At 67.9% G+C, this 10,040-nt stretch overlaps 2 protein-coding genes across 2 annotated transcripts in view; both read right to left on the reverse strand.

The window, feature by feature from the left end:
* Nucleotides 1-3,435, reverse strand: part of EMIHUDRAFT_115214 (hypothetical protein) — a gene marked incomplete at both ends in the record, with an annotated part of 6,724 nt that extends 3,289 nt beyond the window's left edge. The window contains 2 exons of the mRNA XM_005778454.1: nt 1,003-1,495; nt 3,386-3,435. Of these exons, the coding sequence (XP_005778511.1) occupies nt 1,003-1,495; nt 3,386-3,435 (543 nt within the window). The remainder of the gene's footprint in view (nt 1-1,002; nt 1,496-3,385) is intronic.
* Nucleotides 3,436-8,310: 4,875 nt separating this feature from the next.
* EMIHUDRAFT_115217 (hypothetical protein) lies at nt 8,311-9,656 on the reverse strand (the record flags this gene model as incomplete). Its single annotated transcript, XM_005778455.1, has 2 exons — nt 8,311-8,971; nt 9,046-9,656. 2 exons carry the CDS (start codon nt 9,654-9,656, stop codon nt 8,311-8,313), a joined length of 1,272 nt encoding a protein of 423 aa, XP_005778512.1.
* Nucleotides 9,657-10,040: the final 384 nt, after the last annotated feature.

Here is a 10,040-nt window from a genome sequence, read left to right on the forward strand (position 1 = left end):
GCGAGGGCGCGCACGCACTCAGTGTGGCCCTTGTTCATGGCAAGCTGCAGCGCGGTCCAGCCATCCGTAGTGCGCAGCGTCATGTCTGCGCCCGCCCGCAGCAAGCAGAGGAGGGCGGCGGAGTGGCCACGGTAAGCGGCCCAAATCAGTGCAGTGTTGCCGTAGTGGCACTGAAGGTTGATCTCCGCGCCGTGCCGTAACGCCAACTCGACCAGCTTCTCGTGGCCATTCAAGGCGGCGTTACTCAGCGCGGTGGCGCCATCGCTAGACTGCAACGAGGCATCCGCGCCGCGCTGGAGCAGCGCCTCGGCCAACTCCTCGTGGCCCCTCATCATTGCGATCATCAGCTGCGTCATGCCGCTCTCAGGGCCGTTCGAAAAGACGTGCACGAACGTCGCATCGACCCGCCCGCCGCCGTCAAGCCAAATCAGCACCGCCGCCTCGCCTCGCCTCGCCGAGCCGCTGCCACAACCTCCTTTGGCACCGCCCCGCCGCCGCTCGGCTCAGCACCCACATCTCGTCTCAGAGTTTGACCGTTTTATTTATTTATTTAATATAGATCATCTCCACAAAACGCGAACCCGGCCGGCCCCGCGCGCGTGGCGCCGTGGCGCGGGCGGACGGCGGCGCCGCTCACAGTGTCCGGCACCGGTTTTCCCCGCGCGGCCCCACAAGGCACCACCCCCCCGCCCTCGACCTCCCCGGCTCCAGTGAACAGCGACAACACCAAACACACAAATCTGTGCATGATGAACCTCCGGCGAGCGCGTCCTCGATGGAAGCTCCCAAACTCCACCCAGAGAGTTCGCAGAGAGGTGGCCACGCGCCTCTTCTGAGCAGCTCGCGCTATGAGCGCTGGGCCGCCTCCGCTGCCATCCTGGCGGCAGCCGCCCTGGCCCTTGCAGCGGCCGCAGCAGCACCCCTTGCCTCTGCAGCGGCCGCCGCCTCCTCAAACGCCGTCTCGTCCCCCGCACGCGCCGCCGTGGCCTTCTCCATCGCCACCTTAGCCTCCTCCAGCGCCGCCACGACCTCGTCCATCGCCGCCCTGGCCGCCTCCTCCGCCGCCCTGGACTCCGCCCGTACAGCCTTGGCCACAGCCAGCGCCGCCACGGCCGCTGTCTCGGCCTCCTCCTCCTCCTCCGCCTCCTCCTCCGCCTCCTCCGCCTCCTCGGCCAAGCGTGACGCCTCGGCCACCTCGGCCGACGCCGCGGCCTGGCTCTCCGCCGTGATGCCGAACCGGATCCTCTCCTCGGTGAGCGTCTCGAGAAGCAGGAGGATCCTCACCTCCTCGGCCTTCTTCGCCGCCTCGGCTGCGTCTGCCTCCGACGGCGCCTCGGCAACCTCCTCGGGCTCCTGCGACGGCCCAGCAGCTGCGCCCGCCCCGCCGCCCTTCTTCTTCTTCTTCTTGCCCTTCTTCCCCTTGGCGCGCTTCTCCGCCTCGACCTCCGCCAGCAGCTCCTCGGCGTGCCGCGCCGCCTCCTTCTCCTCCGCCGCCCTCTGCGCCGCCCTCTCCGCCGCTCCCGCGGCCCACGCCGCCTCCGCCGCCGCCTTCTCCGCCGCCTCCGCCGCCTTCTTCGCCGCCTTCTCCGCCGCCTTTTCGGCCGCCGCATGCTCCTCGAGGGCGCGCACGCACTTGGTGTGGCCCTGCTCCTTGGCCCACTGCAGCGCGGTCTTGCCACTCGTAGTGCACAGCTTCGGGTCGGCGCCCGCACGCAGCAGGCGGAGCACGGCGGCGAGGTGGCCGAAGAAAGCGGCCCGAATCAGTGCGGTGTCGCCGTCGATGGCCTGCTGGTCAATCGCCGCGCCGTGCCGGATCAGCGTGTCGACCACTTTCTCCTGGCCTCTGCCGGCGGCGTTTATCAGTGCAGTGATGCCAAACTCGCTTCGCTCGTTGATCTCCGCGCCGTGCCGCAACGCCAACTCGACCAGCTTCTCGTGGCCATTCCCGGCGGCGAGATTCAGCGCGGTGTCGCCATTGCTGTTCGGCAACGAGACATCCGCGCCGCGCTGGAGCAGCGCCTCGACCAACTCCTCATGGCCGCAGATCATTGCGAGTATCAGCAGCGTCATGCCGTTCACAGGGCCGTCCGAATAGACGCACACGAACGCCGCGTCGACCTGCCCGCCGCCGTCGACCCACGCCAGCACCGACGCCTCATCGCCTCGCCCAGCCGCGTCCACAACCTCCTCTGGCACCGCACCGCCGCTCGGCTTGGCCTCCGCGCCACCCTCGCCGCTCGGAGCAGAGGCCGCGGCACTCGCACCCACCGCCGCGCCTGCGCCGCCTGCCTCGGCCGACGGCGCCTTGCTCCGGCCCGCCGCCGCCACCTCCCCGAGGTACGTCTTGAAGGCCTGGTCGCACTCGGCGTGGCCCTTCTCCTTGGCCCACTGCAGCGCCGAAAAGCCGTTCACGTCGCGCAACGTCATGTCCGCGCCCGCCCGCAGCAGGCGGAGCACGACGGCGGGGCGGTTGAAGCAGACGGCGAGCATCAGCGCGGTGCCACCATTCTTGTCTTGCAGGTCGATCTCCGCGCCACGCCGCAGCAGCAGATCGACCACCCGCTCTTTGCCGCTGTGGGCGGAATATACCAGCGCCGTCCCGATCTCCGCACCGTGCTGCAGCAGCATCTCCACCATTCGCTCGCGGCCGTAGTAGGCGGCAGTGCTGAGCGCAGTGGTGCCGAGACTGGTTTGCAAGTTGATGTCGGCGCCACGCTTCAGGAGGAGCTCGACAATCTGCGCGTACCCGTGCTGCGCGGCGAGCATCAGCAGGGTGCATGGAATCGGACGGCCGCTGACCTCAGAGGGCAACTTAGCGAGAGTGTCGGCCTTCCCGCCTTCATTCAGCCACAATCGCACCGCTCCCAATCGGCCGTTCTCGGCCGCCTTGAGGACGTTCTTTGGGACTTCGACACCCGGCGCGCTGTCAGCAGACGGCGGTGGAGGCGGCGTGCGAAGCGCGGCGCGCGAGGCGGGCATGGCTGTCCCCTCTTCAATGGTCCGCGGCGGGCGGCGGCGCACCGGGGTAGTCGCGCCCGTAGTCCGCTAGATTGCAGACTGTCGCGGACCGTCAGAACTGTGCTAGTGCCGCCTGTGTATATGGGCACCTGAGATTGAGGGCCAGACCGCGTCCGCACGCGCGCACGTGGCGCAGTTGCGCGAGTTCGTTCGTTCAGCGCGGCTCGAGGCTGAACCGCACGCCGAACGAACGAATTTCCGCCGATGATTTTCTTTTTTCCTAAGTTCGAACGGAGTTCACGAACGTTCGTTCGTTTTCGCAGTTCGCGCCTTCCACAGCCGGCGCGGTCCGTTCAGTTTCGAGGTTCGGGCTGGGCCCCGCCGGCTGCGTTCGTTCGAGTTCGGAGTTCGCGAAATCCGCGCGAACTCGAAGGGCTGGGGCAGAGCGAGGGCGAGCAAGGCGAGCAAGGCGAGCATTCAAGTGCGACCGTTGTTGTAAAATTCTTTGACCGTGGACGACGGCTTCTGAGGAAGCCGTCGCCCGTGCCTTGCCTGTCGCGTGAATCGTGTTGTGGCACCGCCTTTGCTTGGAGCACTTGGAGTGCAGTCATTAACCGCACATCCAGGGCCGGGGAGCTCAGAAGCGCACCCAGCGGGCCGGATGATTGGCATCGGGTTGCGGGCAAGAGAGCCCTAGCCCAGGGGGTGCGCGTTCGCAGGGAATAAATAAATAAATAAAACGGGCACGCCAAACGAGGGGTGGGAGAAGGACAGGGTCCCCACCTGCACGAGCAGGATCTTGTAAGGACGATCAGGGACACAGGGGAACGGGAGAAGGGCCTTAAAGAAAACATGTGACTTCCGGTAAAATTCTTTGACGTCTTTCCAAGTCGTTCGCGGCTGCCTCAGGAGGCACTCGACGAGCCGGTGGATGCCGAGGTGGTGTTCGGCGACCTCAACACGCTGCTCGCAGCCGCCAACGACGGCGCAGTGCCGGGCTGTGCAGTGAAGAGATTGCGCGCCGGCCGCGGCAAGAAGCGGAAGCGGTCGCCAGCCGGGAGGCAGGCCTGCGAGCACTGCGCCGTGCAGGTCCTCGACCTGCCGCAGCACCGCCGCCGCGGCTGCAGCGCGCTGCTCGGGCCGGCGGCGGAGCGGCGGGTGGCCTGCGAGCACTGCGGCCTGGAGGTCGTCAACTTGGCGGCTCACCGCCGCCGCGACTGCAGCTCGCTGCTCGGGCCGGCGGCGGAGCGGCGGGTGGCCTGCGAGCACTGCGGCCTGGAGGTCGTCGACTTGGCGGCTCACCGCCGCCGCGACTGCAGCTCGCTGCTCGGGCCGGCGGCGGAGCGGCGGATGGCCTGCGAGCACTGCGGCCTGGAGGTCGTCGACTTGGCGGCTCACCGCCGCCGCGGCTGCAGCTCGCTGCTCGGGCCGGCGGCGGAGCGGCGGGTGGCCTGCGAGCACTGCGGCCTGGAGGTCGTCGACATGGCGGCTCACCTCCGCCGCAACTGCAGCGCGCGGCTGCCGGAGGACTACCGCGTCTGCGGCGGCTGCAGCAAGCCCTTCGAGGGCTACGGGTTCAAGAACCCGTCGCTCCTCAACACGCCCAACATCTGCGCGACCTGCTCGCGGCGCGACTCGCGCCTCTGCTCCCGACGGCTCGCTCGGCCACGGCAGCTAACCGTGTCTCTTTACATCCCTAGGTCCGAGTACCTCCGCCGCAACGTGCCGTGGCCGGGCGACTCGTCGGCCGCCTACTGCGTGGTGTGCTCCCGCGAGGGCGAGCTCGTCTGCGCCGGGTTCGACGGCCCTCCCGACGCCTCCGGCCGCTCGGCCCCGCACCAGCTCTGCTCAAAGCACGCGGTCGAGGCGGGCACAAAGTCGTCTCACAAGGCGGGCGCTTCGCACGCGGCGTGCGACGCGCTGCACGTGCTCGCCAAGCAGGAGGGCCTCGACGTGCTTCGCCACGTGCACTTCGAGGTCGGCGAGGAGCCCGAGGGTGCACGCGCTCGCCGCCAACCCCCTCGCTCGCGGTGAGCAGCGCGCCTCTTCACATCTCCTTCCGTGAATAGGTTGGGAGGCGAGCATCCTCGCCGACCACCCTCGCATCAAGGTGGACGCGGTGTGCCGCCGCGCCTCCGACGGCGCGCTCGTCGCCTACCAGTACCAGGGCAACCGTTACCACGGGTTCCCCCCCGGCAACCCGCTGCACGAGACGTTCGGCGTCGGGCACCAGTGGGGCCCGGCGCTGTGGAACAAGACGCGCCGTGCGCGCCCCGCTCCGCCCCGCCATGCGCCCACCTCGGCTCGTGGCTTAGCCTCCTCCCCCTGCGCAGGCCGCACCGAGCAGTACATCAAGGGGCCGCACCTCGGCCTCGACGGCACGTCCCGCCCCGAGGGCTACGTCGTCGTGGAGGTTTGGGAGCACGACTACATCTCCTACAAGCAGCAGGTCAAGGCGGCGCCGCGCGGCGGCGAGGTCTCCGCGCCGCCGACGCTCGCCTTCACCCAGCACGCCCACGACCCGGACCTCGACATGAGCGAGGCGGCGATGGCGAGCCGCGATGTGCCCGTCGACACGATGCCAGCAGGCGACCACGTGCGCTCGAAGCAGGCGCGCGTGTGCGCCAGCCTGAGCGCGCTGAGCGCGGCCGGCGACGGCCGCGTCGCTGTCAACCTCGCCGTCGCCACCGGCGGGCCCTGCCCGCTCTGCCGCCAGACCAATTCCGCGGCCAAGGCCGCGGCCAAGGCCGAGGCGGCTAGCGTGTAGGCCCGCGAGCCGCTTCCCCCGGCCGCCCGCCATCTCCCGATGGCGGTGCCGAGCAGAGGCGTTGCCGGCCGGCCATCGACTGGCGTGAGGCGCCTCCTCGGCGGGACACAGTTTGTTTGTGCGCACGTAGAGAGCGCGCGAGATTCGAGATACTCGTCCCACACCCTTAGAGAGCGAGACTCACGGATAGCTGAGCCCGCGAGAGGTGGAGAGGCCGTGCCGAGACGCGAGAGACACTACACGGATGATAGAGACATACACATCGAGAGCCGTGGTTCGAGAGAGCGAGCGAGAACCGAGATGAGCGCTCACTCAAGCCGTTGCCCTACCATGCTAGACGACCAGGAAGACGACAGTCGACACCGCGATTAGTAATAGGAAATAGCAATTAGCATACTATGCAGTGAAACCACCCCGGGGCCAACCGTCTTCGGTTTCGTCGCCAAGAGTGTACTCTTGGGCCCCGAACCCAAATAAAAAACGTGTACCCCCCTTCGAGTGTATCTCTTGAGTGTTGCTCTGGAGCGTCCGGTTCAACACGCGCTCGCGCGCTCGCGTCTGCTGGCGCCCAGAGAACGTGTTGCACCACGTGCTCCCGGCGGAGCCCAACTGCTCGCACTCGACAAGGCAGTCCATCCACTCGCGGCAGCTGAAGTCGAACTTCCACTCAATGCGGCTCGCGCCGGGTTGTGAGCTCGGCGAGCGAGGTCGGAGAGCGACCTCCAGTTGGCCCAAGCCGCACGCCACTGAGGCAGAGCGGCCGTGCGCGTACGACGCCGTACGCCCCCTCCACTCTGCACCGACCGCAGCGCTGCATTGCGACCGCAGAGGCTCAGCTCAGCCAGGGCTCGCTCGCCCGAGCTCGGAGCCGCCGGCGGTCATGGGCAGCAACAAAGGTTTGACGCGTCGCTCGGTGCAGGAGGGCACTGCAGTGGAGGTGCAGCGGCCGTCCGGCGCGCGCGCGATGGGCTGCAGCTTCATTGGCAGCTACCAGAGCGCGTCTGGAGCGCTGCCATTGTGTGACCCACGTCCAAGCGGCGCTTCCGGCCTGTTCCGCGCCTCTTTTTACGCTTTTCATTGGAGAGGGGGGGACGAGGTCTCATCAACTTCGAAACCGCCTTTGAAAGGGGGGAAATGCGTCCGTCCCTGAGAGGGTTGGGAAGGGGGTGGTTTCACTGCGTAGTGATTCAGGCGCGCGTGCGGCGTGGGTGTGGGTGTGGAGTTGCGCGGGTTGCCCCGGCCCTCCCCCACCACGTTGAAAAATTACCTTACCTCGGGCGATCGAGAGATTCGTATCTCATCCCCGTCACGCTCGACGCACCGGCCACCGCCGAGAGGGAGAGCGAGACATACACACGACTACGCGTCGCTCGCGGTACCACACACGACACTGCTAGACGGTCGCTCAGCACGCGGAGCCGGGTGCACCGACGCGCACCGGCCCCGCCCTAGATGGAGCGTCAGCTCTGGTTGGCGCCGGGCGCAACGCCGAGCGGGTAGGAGATCACCCTTGCCCGGCACAAGCTGCAGTGGTTGGCCATGCCGCGGGCGGCGAGGTCGCGGGTACACGTATCGCAAGTCCAATGGCGGCACGGCTCCGCTTGCCGCCAGATGACTGGGACGCCGCCTTCCTCGGCGCGGCGCGCGGCGCGCTCCTTGCACACGGCGCAGGATGCCGTCTGCTCAATCTTAGAGCGCAACAATTTGTTGTGTGTCTGCAAGAACAGGATGAACCTGTAAAGGACGTAGGGGTGAAAGCGTTTGCCGTAGCTGCGACTCGTGTAGTGATCACGCGCGCAGCAGTCTTCGTAGTCGAGGTGGCGCAACCTCTTCTCGGTAGCTGCGATCGAGTAGTAGTTGCCCTCGCTGTCGCTCAGCAGCGCGTCGCGGACCAAGCGCTTGATGAGCGCGTGTCGCGACGAAGGCGTGTTGGATATCAGCTGTCGCGTTATTACTTCGGCGATCTGACGCAGCGTGTTCTCCTTACCAGTCCGCCAGGTCTGGATGGCGTCGAGGAGCTCCGCACAGCACAACACGCCCTTCAAGAAGAAGTGAAGGCTGCGCTCGGTCGGCACGCGCCAGGCCGGAGGTAGTAACAGGCCGCGCTTGATGCGAAGCTCGCGCTGCTTGCGGCTGAAAGTACCAGCCGGGGCGCGAGGCACGCGCGCCTCGAGCGGCGGCGCCATACAAAGGCACTGGCACAGCAAAAAGAATTTTAGCACGCTGCCCAGGCTTCCGGTACGTCGTCCCGGGAAGAGGAAAAAGCTCGCGCGCACAACACTGGGCACGGTAGGCGCGCCACGCCGAACCAAGGCGCGCTGGCGAGAGAGGGTCAGACCGACTTCATATATATATTCCACGATTTCTTTTTTGCTGCTTCTGCGGGGGGCAAGCCGTCATGTACATGCTGTGAGGCGAGGTCGGCCGGCAGGCGGGTTTTCGGTGTATGTGGCTCTTACGTACATTCCCGGAGGACTCTGCTGACAGGGTTTGCGATGAGGGAGCGATCCGAAGGGTTTCTCGGAGGTTAGTCTTAGTGCACCACTGCGGGCACCCTAGCGATTTCTTTTATTTCGCTTACCTTTTCACCTCCTACTCGCAAGCGACTCGTCCGGCAGCGACGCGCCCAGCAGCCTCTCCACCGCAAAGGGCGCCAGCGAGAGTGGCGGCTCCCAGCCAAGCGCGGCGGCGGCCGCCATCTCGCCGAGCGCGGGCCCCATCTTGAAGGCGTGCCCCGAGCCTCCCCCCGCGAGGACGACTCGCTCGTGGCCCGGCACGCGCGAGAGGACGTAGTCGTGGTCGCAGGTGCTCGTGTAGAGGCAGGACTGGGTCTCAAACGGCGTCTGCTCGCAGTGCGGCAGGCTGTCGCGAACGAGGCGCGACGTCGATGCGACCACCTCCGCCACGCGCCGCGCGGCGGCCTCCTCCTCGCCCGCCGCGCCGGCGAGGGTGCGGCCGAGCACCGCGGCTGGGCCTCCGGCTGCGGCGGGCCGTGCGTCCGGGTGCACGGTTGGGCCGCAGTAGTGCGCGGACGCCTTGACGCCAGGCACGTCGATGGTGGGCAGGCCGTAGTAGCCCATCCCCGACATGCCCTCACAGCCGTTCTCCGTCTGGAAGATGAAGACGGGCATCGAGCGGTACGAGTGGTCGGGGACTGGGCCGCGCGTGCTTCCAGCCGACTCCGCCTGCGGGCGGTAGTAGCAGACGGTCTCGGCGGAGACGCGGGTCGGAATGCGGAGGCCAAACCTACAGCGCACGGGCTCCCCCTCAGAGTGAGAGGGCGCCAGGGAGGGCTTGGCCGGCTCTCCAAGGCTAGTCACAGGGTGTGGGACAGCGACGACAGCCACGCGCCGGGAGCCACGACCAGCGAGCGAGAGCGAAGCTCCGCGCCCTGCTCGCTTAGCACGACCGAGCCCTGGCCCTGGCCCCCGTCGGAGCGGAAGGCCGCCGCGCGGAAGGGGACGTACGTGTCGACGCCCAGCGCGCGCGCGTACGCCCACGCCGCCGCGACCGACTTCGAGGCGAAGAGGACGCCAAAGTCGGGCTGGTACAGCGCCTCGAGGCTCGGCGAGAGCGAGAATTGCGGGAAGCGCTCGTTTGTCGCGGCAGCGGAGAGCGTCTCGTGCGGTATGCCGCGCCGCGCGTAGATGGCACGCAGCGCGTCGTTGCGGTTCTCGCCCGCGGCCGCCGCGTCGGCGACAGTGATGCCGCCCGTGCGCGCGAGAAGCGGCTCTCCGGCCGCCTCCTGCAGCTCGTGCCAGAGTGGCAGGCTGCGCTCCATCATGTCGACGTAATGGTCCTGCTCGTACGCAAGCCGGTAGATGCGGCCGTCGCCGTGCGACGAGCCGTGGACGTGGGCCGGCTCGAACTGGTCGGCGAGGGCGACTGAGGCTCCGCGCTTGGCCGCCGCAATCGCGGCCCACACGCCCATCACGCCGCCGCCGACGACGGCGAGATCGTAGGTCTGGTCAGCGGCAGCCGTAGAGAGGCAGCGACTACCGTGACGGGCCGTGCAAGCGGCGGCTGCTCGGCGAGCGAGCGAGCGCGGCAGCATCAAGCTCGATAGGCTCGCACGGGACTGGCACTGGCACTGGTGCTGTACTGGTGCGCGCTGGCAGGACACAGACCGCCACCGGGGCAACGGAGAGGGCACTCGATGTCGAAACACGTCTCGACGCTCTCCCGTGGGCCTCCGGCTGCGGCGGGCCGTGCGTCCTGGGGCACCGGTTGGGCCCGGGCGAGTAGAGGCACACGCACGGTGTGGGGCTGGCGTTAGAGTAGAGACAGACCGTGGCGGCGCTCCAACAGTGGCGCT

Source organism: Emiliania huxleyi (genome assembly GCF_000372725.1).
Source record: "Emiliania huxleyi CCMP1516 unplaced genomic scaffold EMIHUscaffold_245, whole genome shotgun sequence".
In the NCBI taxonomy this organism is placed as follows: Eukaryota; Haptophyta; order Isochrysidales; family Noelaerhabdaceae; genus Emiliania; species Emiliania huxleyi.